Source organism: Lentinus tigrinus, assembly GCF_003813185.1.
Source record: "Lentinus tigrinus ALCF2SS1-7 unplaced genomic scaffold L226scaffold_34, whole genome shotgun sequence".
Classification (NCBI taxonomy): Eukaryota; Fungi; Basidiomycota; class Agaricomycetes; order Polyporales; family Polyporaceae; genus Lentinus; species Lentinus tigrinus.
In genome coordinates, this window is record NW_027137943.1 from 241,439 (window position 1) to 257,429 (window position 15,991).

Sequence of the window (15,991 nt, forward strand, 5' to 3'; positions counted from 1 at the left end):
AGTACACATGCATAAGCAGCTATATATCTACACACCGTACGCACGGGATAAGCTAAGAACCGCCTTGCGTGAAGACACTGCCTTCTTGCGAAACATAGCACCCGAGTCGGGGACTCCAGGTATACTCGTGGCGTAGTATGGCACTTAGGACCCGATACGCGCTCAGATCTGCATATGGCACGTTCGTCCGAGGATCCAGATATTTAGCCACTTTCCCTGTGATAGGGCATACCTGCGTGGGACGGGCTACAGGCATGACCGTTAGTACTTTCTGCCGGCGAGGGCATGCGTGCGCAACTTACTGAATGGCCGCCCTTTCGTGGTATACACGCGTAGGTTCTCCCAGTCGGCATGCTTCCCAAACATCGCAGTCATCGTGCTGTTCCATTTAGGTCGGGGTGTCTTGTCTGTCTGACCAAGCTCATGCACGACGTATTGTTTGGCAACGGTCTCCTTGCGCTCTATCGGACGACTTGAGGGCGGAGGGACGGGTATCGACGGGGTCCATGTGGGAGCGGGACTAGGGATGGAGGACGTTGACGCATATGAGGACGTAGAAGCAGGTATATTCGCAGTTCCAGGACTTATAGGCGCAGTCGAGGACGTGGAAGGATGGAGGTACGAAGATCGCGCAGGAGGTGGAGGCCATTGCTGAAAGGCCGTTGGCTGTGGAGGAGGAGCGATGCCTGAGGAAGACATCGAGCCTGCGGGTGACAAAGGCAATTGGGAATTAGGCGCAGGATGCTGGTTGGAGGTCTGCTGATGCTGGGTTGACGGATACTGAGGTGTATACTGGGAAGGGGTATACTGGGGAGGGTACTGAAGAGGGTACTGGTGACGAATGTAGGGATTCTCAGTGGGACGAGAGGGTGGGGGTGGCGCAGGAAGATTAGACGGAGGAGGAGGTTGGACCAGTACTGTGACTTCTTCCTTCCTGCTCACCCACCTGATAAGAGGACCTTGTACACTCGTCCGCACAACCTGAGCCTTCCTGCGCTTCTCTTCTTCGAGTGTAAGATAGTTCTTGTGCTGCTCAATATTGCCTTCCTCCATGTCAAGAGCACGCGCGATGAGCTCCACCTGCGTCGGGGCTTTGATGATAGACTTAGCGCGTTTGGGCGCAGATGATTGCTGGAGAAGCACTATGAAGAGGAGTAAGGAAGTAGAGATATGTAGACGCACCTTGCGGACCTCGTCTCTCACTCGACTGACAGTCGCAGAAGTGTTGGCGACAGTATGTGTGCGCATACTGTGCCTCCTTGTCAATACCGTGCCGGATTCAATGGCGTCCTCTGCCTCTCCACCTTCAAGCACTTCCCCCGTCTCCGCATTCACCGCAAAGCCAAGCGATACACGTCTACTGAGCTTCTTCTGGACCTTCTGCTCGTCCGGAGGAGGTGGCGCGATTGTGGAGGGATTGAATGTTGCAGCTTGACGCGCATGCGCGAGTGCAGTAACGCGTTCCAGATGCGAACGAGCCGTCTATGAGATGCGCTATGTAGTTATTGAATTTGAGGCCACGACAAGACAAGAGCGATGGCTTACCTTGCGGACGCGTGATTCCTCCTGCCGAATGAGCTTCTCTGCTGCTGCATCGACATCCTCCTGCGCCCCTTCTTCATCAGTGGACTCGAAGTCGGACTCAAAAATGTCCTCTTCCTCTGATGATGGAGTCGCATGAGCTCCAGCTCATATGCTAGAGTGTGCGGCGTACCTTTGTCCAAGGCAAAGTCGGCATCCTCTTCCACATCCATCCCAAGTTCCTCTGCGTTAAATTCGGCGAGTGCGGCCTCCATGCGGTTACCCGCCGTAGACCGCTTCGAGCGGCGCGTCACAAGTGAGTCCTCCATACAGAAGTTGTATCCGGTGTTCGTGTTCCAGAGGTCATAAGCAAGTACAGAGAGACAAGGTCGAGAATCGATGCCAGGAGGAGGCGCGTACCCCAAACAGACGCTGGATTACATAGTCAGCGTTAACGTCGTCCAACCTTTTGCGCCTGACCTTTGCTCTGCGAGATTCGAATCGGAACAACGCATCGTCACTTTGCAAAGCCGCACTACTTGAAGCTCGCCCTCAAAAGTATCAAGGTCTTGGATTTTTCTTATATACAAATGCGCTCATAGGCTCCTAGCATCCATCAAGAAAGCTAAACGAAATACAGGCGATCCACCAGTGGCAACCAGAAAAGACAGTCTAGAGGTATGCGGAAGAAGTAGTACCCACTCTCGTCTCTGCACTGGCTACAACATTTCATAGATTGGGACGTCTCACCCAGCTCATACGTCCGTTCGTTTTCTATTAGGTCGGGCCGGGGGTATGCACACCCCCATCCGCACTCGGAATGGACTTGATCACCTCTCCTATCCCGGGGCCATCATCAAGGATTCTCCCGTGACGAGGCTAAGGCAACTCGTAACAGCGCGAAACAAGAACCCCAATTGATTCTGCACGCGCCGGAGCGTCGCGGACCGTCTTCGCGACAATAACCACACCCCTGGACCCTGGTACACACTTATGTATCGCTCGCCCCGCATCAATCACCCGATCGTGTTTTGCAAGTTGCCTTTCGCTGCGATTGCGGGTGAGAGAACAAGTCATCAGTCGCGAGAAGAGGCTAGGGGAGCAGTCTAACACTCAAGAATCAGGAATCAAGACGATCACTCGGAACACTGCTCAACAATTTAAACAAGGGCCATGCTGAAATGGGCCCGCCCCCGTACGCGAGCGGGAAGTCGCCTCGGATCTGCCATTCTCAGGGATTGCAGGCATTTGGCCGTTTGAAGTTCAGTATGAACAAAGGCACTAAAGAATCCCGAAAGGATGCGGTGGATGTCGACCCGAACGATCACACAAGCCGCGACTCGAAGTGACGCTAGCAGTCTCAAGTCTCAACGGTGAGTTCACATGAGGACCTCGACACACCGTCGCCGGTTTCTTCTTGAACAAGTCCTAGCACTCGTTCCCGCAGAGCTTGACCTATCTGGCATCACAGCGGTCCCAGGGGTAGGGAATCCCGATACATGGTAGTAAGTACATACCCCCTCCACGAGTACTCATCTATGTAGTCGCTAAGTATTAGTAGCTCGCCTACCAAGCCGGTAGTCCCAATCGCCGAAGTCGGGTTCAAGATGGGCCCTCGCCTACCCTGGGATATTGGTGATGTTGACGATTGCCCGATCTTCGTCTCCTTCGCGCTTCGCCGGGACGCTGTCTTCCTGCTTCTCCGCGCTAGTACGAATTGGGGAACAATGTCATTGGCTCGCACACACGGTGAATGCACTGATATGTATGTATGTGGGTAAATAAGGACTCGGGAGTCGGTACGATTGATGATTATCCAGGAAGTTAACGATAGACGAGGGTAGAACAGAAACTAGTGTTACTACGCAGTATGTACTAGATCACTAGGTCACTATTTAGTACGTACTCTAGGGACATAGGCCACGACGACACGGACGCCAAAACAATGTACACCGGGATGGAGCTAACTAGGTATCGTATCTTATGATTTCCTGTGATTTTATAACAATGTACGAAGCACGCATTGCCGTCGATCCTCAGAATCGCGGACCGCGGACTACGAGAGGAGGAGGACATTAACGGAGCACTTTGGGCGACTGGACGGACGGACGGACGGGATGGATAGATATCGTGACATTTCGTTCTTCGTTAGATCGACGCGTCCCGACCACCACCTCCACCTCCAGTCTCTGTCCGAGCCCTCCAAGTCCTTGTCCTCTGCAGCTGAATATTCCCAGTCCTCCCAATCGCGCACTGGCCCCGAGCCTCCAGTGATCTGCTAGGCTGCCAGGTGCAGTCTGGCAGAGGCTAAGCCCCGGCAAACGCCACGCCACACGCCACACCGACGCTCGCGCTGCTTGTGCGCGTGGCAGCGCGGGTGCAATGTGGCTAACGCCGAGCCTAGTATGCAGCTCGTAGCGCTCGAAGGTGGCGGTGATTTGCGTTAACGAGTTGGCTGGCCAGGGTTACGGGAGGACGGTAGGACGATACCGCGTTCGTACGGAGTGACGGCTGCGGGGGATGTAGTAGTGTAAAGTGCGAACGCGAACCGGGCCGGGGGTGATGCCACGACTCACGGTGTAATCTGGAATGGAGGAGATGGGTGGAGGAGAAGGGGGAGGGAGGAGAGGGGGGGAAGGGTGCTTCGGGATATAACTGTAAGCAAGGACCTGCAGCGGTGAATGTAAATAAAACAACGGAGGTTCCCGGTTCCATGCGAACAAAAATACAACCGGGAAGAGCGGGAAGGGGGGAGGTGTCGGGGGCCAGACACAGAGAGGTTGAGGGTGCGGGTGAGGGGGATGTACAAAATAGAGCACGAAAGGAGGGGTTCGGGTGGGTGGTGCGTCGAGTGAGATCCTGATGAAGGATATAACCTAAAGGTAAAATGATGATACAAGCACGCCGTGTGGTATATGAGGAGAACAGAAGAAACAAATAGTACGACGGCGACACATAACATCTGGCAGCAGACAGACAGAGATATACAACAAGAGCAACAGCAAGCGGGACACAACTGGACTGGACTGGAGACCGACAGCGAACATACACGACACACAGGCGCACCACGCGGGGCAGAGGGGGACTGATTGGGCGGCGAGAGGAGCAGAGGGGCAGAAACGGACAGACGGAGAGCACAGACTGGGGTCAGCAGGGGGCGGAGACGCGTTGGCGTATCGCACGCGGGGACGAGATACGGAGCGAGCCTGGACAGACCTGCGTCACTAGCAGTGCAGGCCTCGATGGCTCACGCGTGCTCGCCGGTCTGCTGCGCCTTTTCTTCGTTTCTTCGGTAGTTGATGTGGGCACTAGCGTGAGACAGGGGTGGGTGTCAGTGAGCGTCTCGGGTAGGCGAGAAGAAGGGTGTCAGATAAGATAAAGCGTGATGGTCGACGATGTCCGTACGCCGCGGAGAGCGCATCGAACATTCGCAGCGGAGAATGCAGCCCGAGGGAAGAGGAAGAGAGGAAGAGACAATAATCGCAAGAACTGGGAGCAACTCTCGGGCCCAAAAGGGAAAGGGAAATGTCAATGACAAAGAAGCTCGAGGGGAGGGTACGTACAGATCGTCCATCTCCTCCGTCGTCTCCTTGACGCGCATGTGGATCATGGGGAGCGCGAAGACCAGTCCCGCGACGAGGAGCACCCACGTCGAGATGAAGATGTTCATGTACCTGAAAACAGCGAATCAAGGCCGCGTGCGCGGGGGCACCGGTGACCGTCAGCGACCCATATGCACACTGCATCATATGGACATCAGCACTAACGGAAGCTTCACCGCGTCCCCGCGCCATATGCCCGCGGCGCCTGCGGATTGCAATGACTTGTCTGCATAATGAAGCCGGGTACGGTCGGGGAAAGGTGTGGGTAGGGTGGAGAGCGGACCATGCGTCCATCAGAAAAGTATCCATGTCCACGGCAGTCGAGGTATCACATGGGGGGGGCCGAAAGAAGAACACCGCGCTCGTCAGCGGGAGCAAAGCTGAAAAGAGAGAAGTTCAAGGCACGCACAGAATCCAGAAAAGTTGGCTAGCTTCGCGGGGTCATTTGACATCGCGCCCATGAACCAGTACGCAGTTGTCTGCCACATAGCGTCCAGGAGGCCGCAGAAAATGTAGAGCCATAGGTGGCTGACATATGGCGACTCGTGAATATCGATCTTGTCCTGGACTGTGTCGCGGGTATAACCCCTGCGCCGGGAAAGGAATTGATTGAGCTGTTAAATCGTGGAAGACGCGTCATACCCACCTTTGGTAGAAGTACGCCCATATGTGCACGACGAAGACCATGACGATGAGCACACACCAGCCCGCGAAGGCACGGAAGCGTCGGGAGAGGCTACGTTGATCCAGCAAGAACCCGATGCTTACGGAGCCGACGATTTGCGATAGCCAGTAGATGAGGTTGTTTAGTGCCCGTGCGCGGATGGTGAACAGCGCGCCGTTGTAGTCGTTAAATTCTGTGGTGCCTTTGAGCAACCGTTACGAGGGTCCAAGAAATGTGACTACTTACGCCAGGTGTAGAACCAATTACTGGCAAAGAACATCGGGAAGAGCAGGACGATATAGGGATCCGTGCGCAGGGTTGTCCACAGGCCCTCGAACTCAGTCTTCCAAGAAGGGTGACGTGGGGTGACGACACGGGTGCCGTCAGAACGAATCATCTTGCTGGGATTGGCCATAAGGAGGGGAATGAGGCAGCCAATGCCGGTGAGAACAAGGAAACCAATCTGACGTGGGATCACGCGTCAGTGCTGCGGCCGGGCGGTCGGGAGGCAAGAGGACGTACGTAGGTGCCATTCGAAACTGGGGTGGACGGGGCGAGACAGGTCCAACGACGTCAGAAAGGGTTGCCGATGGCAGAAGCAGCGCCAGGGGCTGCACTCACCTGAATTCGACTGGAAGGGCGAGGAAGCGGTCAGTTCGGGGTGAGGAGGCAGGTGACGGGAGAGGAAGACACACAGTGTTATCAAAGTTGTTGCCCAAAGAGACAGCGGCGCCGACGACGCCGCCAAGGTTGAAGATGGACCAGAAGATGCCGATAAACATGCCCTTCTGGTTCTCTGTTGGGTAGGCCAGCATGAGAGAGCCCTGCGCGGTCCAAAGGAGACCGGCGCTGACGCCCAGGTATGCGCCCGATGCAATAACGAATGCGCCAATGTTGGGGTGGATGTTGTATGCGCTGTTATGCTTATGAGACTATATTTTGTGGCTAAAACAGAGCAGAATGCGCACAGGTACGAGCCGATGTAGAGGGAGTAGCCGGTCGTGCCGAGGAGGAGGGTCAGACGGGAGCCCAGGACGTTGTTGATCGATCTGGGGTAGCCTGTCAGTCAACGTCCAAACTCTATCGCAATCGCGCGCCAGTGCCAGGCGGGGCATACACGCAAGACGCGCGTCCGAGAGTCTCTGCAATGCCCCCGTCCGAGTTGTGTCGGCCCACTGCTCGTACTCTCTAAGTGCCAAGCATGCGAACGCGAGTACTCTGCCAACGTACACCGCAGTCCAGGGCAAACACGCCGTGGGCGCACCTCTAGGGTTACGTCAGGACACCGGCCATCTTCGCACTGCAGTCGCAGAGACACCGCCTGCGTCCAATCCCGATATCGGGGCATAGCAGGGAAGCGCAAAAAAAGACTCACCCGGCGAAGAATGCCGCGACCGCAAACGTCGCGTACAGCGCCGAGTTGGCGTTCGCGCTGGTGGTTGGATTGACCTGACCGCCTCCGCCCAAGCCATTGAGGGCATTGAAGAGGCCAGGGCCCATGAAGCAGACGAAGCCGAGGAAGAAGACCTGGATGACGGGGTTGTAGTATACGGCCTTGAAGCCTCGATACTGCGGGTGGATCTCGACCGAGTGCATGACGCTCGCGGCGTCGTCGTCGGTGGTGTGGGAGCGGCCTGAGTTGGTCATCATGTAGGGCTCATGGTCTTTCTCGCGGGCGGAGACGTCCTGGGCGAGGGCGTGCGCGTCGGGGGTGGAGTGTGGATATGGGTCGTCGTGGGCGTGCGGGGAGTGCAGGTAATTACGGTCGGACATGGCCACTCACTCGCGGTGCGGGGGGGCGTGTGGACCTCGGTATCCGAGTCTGCGTTTCTCGTGTGCGGCGCCAGGAAGGGTCGTAAAAATGAGGGGAGAAGTGGGGGGCGGGGGGAGAGGGCGGGAGGAGGAGGACGCAAGGTAGTCGCGCGGGGAGAGGGACGCGCGCTGAGCCGCGGTGAGGACTGTGAGGACTGGCGAATGGCGGAGGAGGAAGCGGGCGTGCGGGGACGGCGCGCGAAGGGATGCATTGAAATACGGACTCGGAGCAAGAGGAGGGTAACAAGTATCAGAGATCGCGATCAGCGCCATCCCCGGCGTCTCCTTCCTCTCCCCCGCTCTCCCTCTGGTCACCAGGTGTGCTCCTCCAATCAGAACCACCTCAGTCCAGGCACGCAGCTGAGCCAGCAGCATTCACGGCGAACGTCCAGTCGTATGACCTCCGTTGTCGCTGCAGACACAGCGCACGGCCGCTGTCGCAGGCTGGTCGTGACCGCACCCAGCGCCGGCCAATACGGCATCCACCGCTCGAGGCCAGTCGCGTGTGATAGAGACCGTTCATTCGTATCTATGCCTCGCTCACTAGTCCCCTTCTAGCCACTCGCCTCCTTTTCCTACTCGATATGATAGTCCATCCAGATTCCCGACCTTGTTTATCCGCCTCACAGATCCCCTTCGACCGTCCTCCGTGACCATCGCAGGCTCCCCCCGACGCCCCGCCGACCGTCCAAATTGTCCAGCCGCAGCAGCTTCAGAAATGGATGACTTAACGTTCGCACTCCGTCCTCTGCAAGCACGTCTTCCAAGCTTCCCCCGGTCCGCTCGTGTCACTCGAACTTAAGTACTTCCCTCACCAGCCCCCTCCTTACGTCCTCGTCCTTCACCTCCGTGCCGCACCGCCCTCCGCGCGCGTTTCGCTGCGGTCACGTTGCCCTCTACTCCCGACCCCGGACCCGATGCGACACGACCCAGCTGCCGGCTGCTGTCCGACCCCTCCCAACCATTAAATATTAAGGCCTAAGGCGTTACCCGAGGTTAACCGCCATCCGTGCCTGACGCCGTCGCAGTAATGCCAACAACGCCGGTCGTCTCTTTGCATCACTGACTGCATCGACCCATTCTGAGTACCATGCATATTGCGTCGGGACTCGGAGCATCCCATCGAGCTCCGCTGCCGACCGATGTCCCGACCGCGGTCTCACGTTCAGATTATTCAGTTCGCAATCGGGGTCGGAGGGGAACACCAAATAGCTTCACAAAGTACGTCCGTGGAGTCGGGCCCCAGAACAGCCCTGAACGGGGTATGTTCCTGTACACAGTACATCGCCCAATGCCGTATGATCTGCCGGAGAGTGAGACGTCGTGTGCGAGCTCGTGGATTTTGCAAACTCTCTCTCGGCCTGCGATCATTTGTGTGCCATCCATCAGGGGGGTGCTCACAGGATCTTCATGGCGGTTCTTCTGGCCGACATCTGGGGCAAGTCTAGCCGTCTAGATGTAGTATTGTAGCTCGTGCCTTCGAACGGACTCATGAGGTTATACCTTTATAATGGATCTCTCGTATGCACAAAAATATAGAGGACACAGCGTTGAAGGTAAGGTGGGTTGCTTCGTTGTCTCCGTGCTGTAAGCCACTGTCAAGGTATCGTACGTATGGATTCACTGCATCAGTAGGTTCCGAGTAAGTGGGAATGAACCGTCAAGTTCGCGGTGGCAGTGGAGGCCAGACGCGCTTGAACGTCAACCCGGTTGGGAACCTCCTTCAGCACTGCCGCACTCTTCGTTCTGGCCATCCCCATCTGTTCGCCACCTGCAAATAGCACGGCGTGCACCTCTAGAGTGCGTCAAGCTTGTTCGAGGTGCGCGACGCCGCCGGGTTTGTCACGAAGCGCGCGCTGGTGGACTCAAGGCCGGTGTCATGGTGAAACTCGCCCTCGTCCTCCGCCTGGAACCGCGCCGCCAGAAATCGGGGGCGGCGTCACCCTCCACGGATTCAAGCATTTTTGCACTCGCACCATGTCCTCGTACTCGGAGCACGAAGACTGGATCCAGTGCTTGTTTAGTGGTCACCAGGTGAACTGCAGAAAGGAAGACGCGGTCACGTCAGCATTCTGCCTGGGTCAGGCGTCCTTCGCAACAGAACCGCGATCAGCTCGTCCTCAAGGCCTCATGCTCTGACCTCATGGCCGTCGGCACAGACATCAAACAGTGCCGTCGAGCCGCCTGTCGAGAACAAGCTGCCTGCGCCATTCAGTGATTCACCCTCGCACTGCACGCGAATCCACTGCCACCGCGTCGCATGCGGTCACCGTTGCCCCTGCGCGTATATATGCAGTGCGAGTCGGTGGGGCGCAAACCGGAAATCCTCTCAACTCCCGGCCCCCGGGTATCCTTTCCCTGTACATCCCTTTCTGCCTCTGCCTGCTGGCTACTGAACGTCGGACGTTGAACCGTGACGACGATGGTGACCTTCCGCGTGCTGGCTGTGCTCGCGTTCTCTGCTATTGCGTGCGCCCAGGACCTCGGTGTCCCGATCTCATGGCGTGTATGTTATATTCCATTGCTCGCATACATGGTCCTGAACACGTACTGAACAAACTGCGGTTACCAGGAATTCAGTAACAAGTACTCGCTCGCGGACCGCCAGGCCAAGGCCAAGGCGGCCATCGACGTCATCGCGCCCAAGACGACCTCGGACGGCGAGTTCCAGGACGTCGGGTACTGGGGCTCCGCCGCGACGGTGTACTCTGCGATGGCGAACTACGACCACTTTGTGAAGACGACGGCGTACAAGAGCACGGTCGTCAATGGGCTCAACAAGGTCTTTGGGGAGTTTGCGCATTTCGATCAGGTGAGCAGTGAGCCGCGGCGATTTGGCTATTTGCCATGGCCTTGTGCGAATCCCGATGGCTGATGATCATTATGACGAAACTTGTGTGTGGTTCTTGATGCTCTGTAGTTTGGGTATAATGACGATGCATTGTGAGTGTTACTTACTTGGATGTATGCTTGCTTTGTGGCTGAACGTGTCTGGTTCTGTGTAGGTGGTGGGCGACTGCGTCCTACTACGCGTATCGCGCGTACGGCGACACCAACCTGCTCCAACATGCCATCGACACCTGGAACGCGGTCCTCCCCTAGTGAGTGGTCGCACTCACTCGCCCTAAAGGCATTGGAATATTGACGGATGACACTTCATACTATTGCACTATTCCAGCCAAATCACGAGCGCACAGGCATCGTCGGGCAGCACGCCCGTGAAGAACTATGCGATCAAGGGCAGCTGCAGCGGCGTCACCAACGCGGGTGCCGTGTTCTGGCGCCCCACGACCGGCGACGATAACATGAACTCCGTGACCACTGGGTTCGTCTCCGTCTCCCTTTTAATGTTTGGTCCTATACACGCCATCAGGTCACAGTGCTTACTACGGGATGGGATGATATACCTCGATATGCAGGCTGTTCCTCACGCTCTCGGCGTACCTCGCGAAGCAGACGGGGCAGAGCCAGTACACGAACGCGGCGATCGCGGCGTCGAACTGGATCCGGAACGCGAACACGAACGCGAACAACATCGTGCTCGACACGATCCACGCCAAGGACTGCTCGCGCTCCGCGAGCTCCTGGCTCTTCACGTACAACAGCGGCAAGTACATCGAGGGCACGAGCGTGCTCGCGTCGGTCACTGGGGACTCGACCTGGACGACGAAGTAAGTAGACGTCCGTGTTCCTGTGCGTCGGTCATGGGGAGGTTTGCGGCGTACTGATGAGGTGTACGTAGGATGATCCAGGTCGCGGCGGCGGCGATGAAGAACGGCCCGTGGCAGGGCAGCAACGGCGTCATCACCGAGGGTGCCTCGCCTAATGTCGCGAACGACGGTGTCTACTTCAAGTGTCAGTCCCCACGTCCCTGTCCCTGAGTGGTTTTGTGCTATGGCATGCTGCTGACGTCGGATCTTTGCACACGACATTGACAGCGTCGTACGTGCGCGCGCTGAACGAAGTGTTCATGACCACGAACAACGCCGCCCTGGGCACGCTCATCCACAGCTACCTCGTCGTGCAGGTGCGTACCTCCTCCCCCTCTTCCCCAGCTGCTCCTCCTAGTGCAAGTACGATCTGACAGACGCTCGGTGTTTGCGGGAATAGTACAACGCGATCCTCGAGCTCGCTGCCAACGGCTCGACGTACTCGTCCGCTTGGGCGGGGCCGCCGCAGGGATACACCGGCTGGGGCCAGGCGGCCGCGCTCGACAACCTTGTCTCTGCGATCACCTCCACGACGTAACGCTAACTAACGCTATCGCTGACGACCTCATACCACCCCCCGCTTGTCTTGGCTTGCGTATTTATGTATCGGGATTGGAAGTCGATGATATGCAATGGAAGTGAAGGTGCAGAACAAGCTGAACGCGCGCTTTGTCCGCCTTCGCAGGTCGGATCCTCCCTTCTCCAGCTTGTGTCCCCAGAACTCAAAAGTCAGTTCCCAGGGCCTGCTTGTCCGACCTCCTCTTGAGGTATTTGAGGTGATTATGTACTAGTGCATAGATAGACCCATCGAGGGACTCGCGATCGTCATTCGACAGCCGTCAGATCGGGCCAACTCTGCGCCTTCTTCCCATGCAGCAGCTCCACCGTGACCAAGGGGTTCCTGTCAGTGTCCAGATAGAACGCCGGCGCTGATGTCACCCGCAGCCTGGGGCGGTCGAAACAGCTCACACCTCTCATTCGCGTTCGAGAAGATACAGTGAGAACGTAAGGTCATAAGGTAGCGGAGTTATGTAGTTCATCGACACACAAGAAGGGGCAGAAATATCGACACTTTGCGGAGGGAAACGAAGTGGTGAATTCGAAAAAGTGTTCTTGTCGCTAGCAACCAAACCCTCGTACAAAGACAAAATGGCGAGACTATGACTATGATACGAAACATTCGTGCCAGGCGAGGAGCAAAGAGAAGGAAGGAAGACATGTTGCAGGGGAGATCGCCTTGCCCGTTCCACCACCGAAGGAGGCCACGAGCGCCGCGAAGTCTAAATCACGCGAGGCGCTTCCGAAATCCCGCTTACTCGGCGACGGCAACGCGCTCACGGAGACCATCAGCGACGGTGGGCTCAGACTGGGTCGGTGCGGTGTTGCTCTTGCCGCCGTTGATGTTGGCAAAGACGGGCCTCACAACGGTGCCGTAGAGCAGATGTGCGCCCTGGGTGTCGAAAGGCAGAGAAGCACATGCAATGGGTCAGAACGGAATCATGACGCAAGAGGAGGCGCCGGGTACTCACGCGGAACTGAGGGAGCTGGAGCCAGAGGATGAAGATGCTCTTGAAGGCGAAGTACCAGGGGAAGTAGTAGAGGACGACGCGGAGGGCGAAGGACTCGAGGAAGTTGAAGAAGCCGAAGACGACCCAGTAGGTGAGCCACTGGATGTCATCGGCATGGCTAGGCGACTCGAGAGCCTTGACGGAGAGGTAGGCGGGGAGGGCCCAGCCGACGAGGTTGGAGACGGGGGAGGCGAAGGCGTTGACGCTGTGGAGGATGGCGAGGAGGACGACGGCACCGAGGAAGGCGTAGCTCTTGGGCACCTGGGTGCGCTGCTCAAAAGTGTTCAGGATTGGGTACTTGGAGAGCTGGCAGGGGCAGTCGTGTGATTAGCAACAATTGACACGGCGCGTGCATGCACGCGAGCAGCGAGAGACGTCGGGGGAGAGACGCACCTCCTTGTCGAGCTGGTTGACGTAGTAGTTTGCCTTGTCCTGAGCCTGGATGAAGGCGGGGTGTTGCTGGACTTTTTGGGTAGCAGACATCTGGCGGATGGCGTGCGCGTTGAGCGTCGCAGCGCACGGCGTATGGTCAGAGAACGGGGCACAGACCTTGGTCGTTGCGTCGGTCGTGGTCGTGGACGGGCGTGGAGGGCTGGAGGTCGTCGTGGAAGAAGATGGAGAGAGGGAGGGGCGAGGCGGGTTGATATGGGCTTTGATGACGCGTGTTTGGAGGTGCCACGCGTCTGTGAGCCTGAGCCTCCGCCTCCGCCTCCACCTCGTCCTCGTTCGTCATGGCAGACTATCTCTCTATACAGGCACGCCCCTCTCTCTGTCTCAGCCGCTGCTCTCATTGCTGACCTCGCTCTCCAACAGGCCCTCCACAAGGCCACCCCCGCCTTCTCGCCTGCCGTCCCCGTTGCCCTCCTGCCCTATCTCGCCTTCGTCCTCCTCTCCGCCACCTTCGCCCTCGCATTCTACTTCTCCACGTACGTCCTCCCCATTTCGCCCTATTCTACATGGCAGACAGCCTGACCCGCCCCTCGCGTCCACAGACTGCCAAAAGAGAAGATCCCTGCCCACGAGCTTGCCGTCGCGTCCGCAGCAAGCCTTCTGGGCGGCTTCGGCGTCGTAGCCCTCTTCTGCTCTGTCGGTGTATACGTGTAGCAATCCCACTCCAGCCGCGCGCGCAGGACCCAGGCGGAGCGCACAGGGCAGTCTAGTTGTTCACTCGCCAGCCAAATTTGCACTTGACACACTGCGCATGGGTGTTCCGTAAGTCCGCATCCTCTGACGTGTCTCCCCTCCCCACCCTCTGTACGTACCGTATAGAAAATCGTCGATCCTTCGTCTGCACTCCGGAGCTGTTGCCCGCAGACATCAATCTATTTGCGAGATACGAAGAGCGCATGGAGTCCGCACCTGAGCTTCCTTCGAGTATGCCTCCATGTGTCCGCACTCCGGGCACTTCTCCGTTACCTACATCAGCAGAACGTCAGATCAGCTTCCCCTTGACACGCCGCATGCCTCCCAACCGACCTTGAGCAAGTCCTCGTTGGCGGCATGCACCTTCGTCTGCGTCTTGCGTTTCTGCCTTAGCGCGGATGGGAACGCCTCGGGGTGCGACCGAGTGACGATCTCGATATTCTCATATGCTATCCGGCCATAGTGTGGACATAAGCGTCACGTCAAATAAGCCGCTAGAGAAGAAACACGCACAACTCGCAGGTTCAACGTGCCCGCACTGTTCACAGGTGACCTCGAACTCGCCGTCCTGAGGCAGGTTCAGCAGCGTGCCACAATCAGGGCAAAACAGAAGCGAGCCTGCACGACAAGCGCATGTCTGTCAGTAACCATCATCCACCATGTGCAGGTGGGCGGGACACTCACCAATCTTGTCTGCCTTGCGTACCATCCCTCAATCGACGACTGGACGAGCCAAACTTTCTTCCACAAGCGCCCACACTTCGGTCCCTGATATGGGCGCCTTCACCAAGATCAAGATCTCACACGACGAGTCGCAAGCTGCTGGCAGGTAAAGCAATCCCGACATGGCGGACGAATACTAATAGCTCGTCGCCATGCTTCCTTCCAGTGCGAAATGGATTGCACACAATGGGGCAAGGCATGATCAAATCGATGTCGCTGCTTGCAAGGAGCGCGAACCAGCTTCACAAGTCGTGTCTCTACCCCTTATGCCTTCTTACCCCAGGAATCGCTGTCTCCAACACGCCATGAGCTGCTGCTGACGCGACCTCCACCACCGCTCTTTACCTAGTGATCTCCGCACTACGACACTTCGCGTGGCATGCGGAACAAACCCTCCGCGCAGGCAACTGGAAATTGTGGCACAAGGCCGGTGATGCCCACGACCTCACTGGATGCACGCTTGCCATCCTCGGACTTGGCGGCATTGCCCTCCGTCTCACTGAGCAGCGAGCTCGCACACACCTTCCGCATGCGCATCGTCTACCTCTCCCGTGGCAAGAACCCCCTGGCGCCTGATTGGTGCGAGTACTACGAAGCAGACAGACTTCGCGCAGACAGACGTCCTCAGCCTCCATGTTCCGCTCCGTCAAGACGCGGAAGGTATGATCGATGAGAACGTTGTCCGGAAGCTCAAGAAGGGCGCGGCCATCGTCAACACTGCACGGGGAAAGGTCAACGACGAACCCGCGATGATCCGTGCGCTCGAAGACGGTCACGTAAGTTGTCCACAAGTCTATGCACACAGAATGCTCATGATGGCATTTTCACTTGGGTGGTGCTGGGCTGGATGTCTACCCCAACGAGCGGGAGGTCAATATTCAATCCGCGCCTCCTCGAGTACCCGAACACGACGCGCCGTGGACGCTGCATGAGAAGTTCCTACGCACAAGACTGATTGACTTCGTCGCCACCGACGAGGGCACGTCATCGACCCGGATTGTGATCGGGACCATCAGAGGTATATCGGATATGACCCAGTGAAGAGTCTCCGTGAGTCCCCATTCGGGCTCATTCAGAATGTCACGGTTGCGTCAGGATGTGATGACGAGTCGCGCGTAAAGCAATCCCAATACGGCGGACGAATACGACAACGCCGAGGCCGAAAGCCTCGGTCGCAAGAGGCCTAGGCTTCATGGACACACCCCCAATTTGCGGAAAAGAGGCAAATTCAACAACGGACTGCCACAC

General features: G+C 57.4%; 8 protein-coding genes across 8 annotated transcripts; 3 read left to right on the forward strand and 5 right to left on the reverse strand.

Annotated features, from left to right (window-relative positions):
- Nucleotides 1-52: 52 nt before the first annotated feature.
- L226DRAFT_469597 (uncharacterized protein) lies at nucleotides 53-1,850 on the reverse strand (the record flags this gene model as incomplete). Its single annotated transcript, XM_067676233.1, has 5 exons — nucleotides 53-246; nucleotides 303-1,131; nucleotides 1,183-1,482; nucleotides 1,546-1,661; nucleotides 1,715-1,850. The coding sequence occupies 5 exons, from the start codon at nucleotides 1,848-1,850 to the stop codon at nucleotides 53-55; spliced, it is 1,575 nt and encodes a 524-aa protein (XP_067531400.1).
- An 800-nt stretch (nucleotides 1,851-2,650) lies between these two features.
- L226DRAFT_221605 (uncharacterized protein) lies at nucleotides 2,651-3,349 on the forward strand. Its single transcript, XM_067673003.1, has 2 exons — nucleotides 2,651-3,026; nucleotides 3,083-3,349. The coding sequence occupies exons 1-2, from the start codon at nucleotides 2,905-2,907 to the stop codon at nucleotides 3,300-3,302; spliced, it is 342 nt and encodes a 113-aa protein (XP_067531401.1). The 5' UTR covers nucleotides 2,651-2,904; the 3' UTR covers nucleotides 3,303-3,349.
- A 440-nt stretch (nucleotides 3,350-3,789) lies between these two features.
- Nucleotides 3,790-4,694, reverse strand: L226DRAFT_221506 (uncharacterized protein). The gene is made up of 3 exons (XM_067673002.1): nucleotides 4,482-4,694; nucleotides 4,098-4,397; nucleotides 3,790-4,032 (listed from the first exon to the last, which is right to left on the reverse strand). Exons 1-3 carry the CDS (start codon nucleotides 4,566-4,568, stop codon nucleotides 3,922-3,924), a joined length of 498 nt encoding a protein of 165 aa, XP_067531402.1. The 5' UTR covers nucleotides 4,569-4,694; the 3' UTR covers nucleotides 3,790-3,921.
- Nucleotides 4,695-4,852: 158 nt separating this feature from the next.
- L226DRAFT_469643 (MFS general substrate transporter) lies at nucleotides 4,853-7,434 on the reverse strand (the record flags this gene model as incomplete). Its single annotated transcript, XM_067676236.1, has 9 exons — nucleotides 4,853-5,195; nucleotides 5,289-5,349; nucleotides 5,533-5,711; nucleotides 5,770-5,980; nucleotides 6,034-6,250; nucleotides 6,310-6,326; nucleotides 6,479-6,702; nucleotides 6,756-6,836; nucleotides 7,163-7,434. The coding sequence occupies 9 exons, from the start codon at nucleotides 7,432-7,434 to the stop codon at nucleotides 4,853-4,855; spliced, it is 1,605 nt and encodes a 534-aa protein (XP_067531403.1).
- A 2,554-nt stretch (nucleotides 7,435-9,988) lies between these two features.
- L226DRAFT_221713 (uncharacterized protein) lies at nucleotides 9,989-12,158 on the forward strand. Its single transcript, XM_067673004.1, has 9 exons — nucleotides 9,989-10,105; nucleotides 10,180-10,411; nucleotides 10,520-10,542; nucleotides 10,605-10,700; nucleotides 10,778-10,924; nucleotides 11,019-11,270; nucleotides 11,342-11,454; nucleotides 11,538-11,626; nucleotides 11,710-12,158. Exons 2-9 carry the CDS (start codon nucleotides 10,313-10,315, stop codon nucleotides 11,845-11,847), a joined length of 957 nt encoding a protein of 318 aa, XP_067531404.1. The 5' UTR covers nucleotides 9,989-10,105; nucleotides 10,180-10,312; the 3' UTR covers nucleotides 11,848-12,158.
- On the reverse strand, nucleotides 12,156-13,474 carry L226DRAFT_514086 (uncharacterized protein). Its single transcript, XM_067678395.1, has 3 exons — nucleotides 13,271-13,474; nucleotides 12,839-13,183; nucleotides 12,156-12,759 (listed from the first exon to the last, which is right to left on the reverse strand). Exons 1-3 carry the CDS (start codon nucleotides 13,358-13,360, stop codon nucleotides 12,622-12,624), a joined length of 573 nt encoding a protein of 190 aa, XP_067531405.1. The 5' UTR covers nucleotides 13,361-13,474; the 3' UTR covers nucleotides 12,156-12,621.
- Nucleotides 13,475-13,608: 134 nt separating this feature from the next.
- L226DRAFT_547630 (uncharacterized protein) lies at nucleotides 13,609-13,981 on the forward strand (the record flags this gene model as incomplete). The annotated part of the gene is made up of 3 exons (XM_067682512.1): nucleotides 13,609-13,632; nucleotides 13,691-13,803; nucleotides 13,870-13,981. 3 exons carry the CDS (start codon nucleotides 13,609-13,611, stop codon nucleotides 13,979-13,981), a joined length of 249 nt encoding a protein of 82 aa, XP_067531406.1.
- Nucleotides 13,982-14,033: 52 nt separating this feature from the next.
- L226DRAFT_574491 (DNA-directed RNA polymerase I kDa polypeptide) lies at nucleotides 14,034-14,729 on the reverse strand (the record flags this gene model as incomplete). The annotated part of the gene is made up of 6 exons (XM_067685053.1): nucleotides 14,034-14,072; nucleotides 14,140-14,178; nucleotides 14,237-14,293; nucleotides 14,354-14,469; nucleotides 14,534-14,638; nucleotides 14,705-14,729. 6 exons carry the CDS (start codon nucleotides 14,727-14,729, stop codon nucleotides 14,034-14,036), a joined length of 381 nt encoding a protein of 126 aa, XP_067531407.1.
- Nucleotides 14,730-15,991: the final 1,262 nt, after the last annotated feature.

Excerpts from the sequence above, each read along its gene's own strand:
- L226DRAFT_221506 (XM_067673002.1), bottom strand. The coding sequence starts at position 4,568 with ATGTTCGCTGTCGGTCTCCAGTCCAGTCCAGTTGTGTCCCGCTTGCTG. Across the intron at positions 4,398-4,481 it reads CTGTCTGTCTGCTGCCAGAT|GTTATATCCTTCATCAGGAT; the intron begins GTTATGTGTCGC and ends TTTTACCTTTAG. Across the intron at positions 4,033-4,097 it reads CCTCCATTCCAGATTACACC|CCGTCACTCCGTACGAACGC; the intron begins GTGAGTCGTGGC and ends CATCCCCCGCAG.
- L226DRAFT_221713 (XM_067673004.1), top strand. The coding sequence starts at position 10,313 with ATGGCGAACTACGACCACTTTGTGAAGACGACGGCGTACAAGAGCACG. Across the intron at positions 10,701-10,777 it reads TGGAACGCGGTCCTCCCCTA|CCAAATCACGAGCGCACAGG; the intron begins GTGAGTGGTCGC and ends GCACTATTCCAG. Across the intron at positions 11,455-11,537 it reads CGACGGTGTCTACTTCAAGT|CGTCGTACGTGCGCGCGCTG; the intron begins GTCAGTCCCCAC and ends CGACATTGACAG.
- L226DRAFT_514086 (XM_067678395.1), bottom strand. The coding sequence starts at position 13,360 with ATGTCTGCTACCCAAAAAGTCCAGCAACACCCCGCCTTCATCCAGGCT. Across the intron at positions 13,184-13,270 it reads TCAACCAGCTCGACAAGGAG|CTCTCCAAGTACCCAATCCT; the intron begins GTGCGTCTCTCC and ends TGCCCCTGCCAG. Across the intron at positions 12,760-12,838 it reads TCCAGCTCCCTCAGTTCCGC|GGCGCACATCTGCTCTACGG; the intron begins GTGAGTACCCGG and ends TTCGACACCCAG.
- L226DRAFT_221605 (XM_067673003.1), top strand. The coding sequence starts at position 2,905 with ATGAGGACCTCGACACACCGTCGCCGGTTTCTTCTTGAACAAGTCCTA. Across the intron at positions 3,027-3,082 it reads GGGAATCCCGATACATGGTA|CTCGCCTACCAAGCCGGTAG; the intron begins GTAAGTACATAC and ends AAGTATTAGTAG.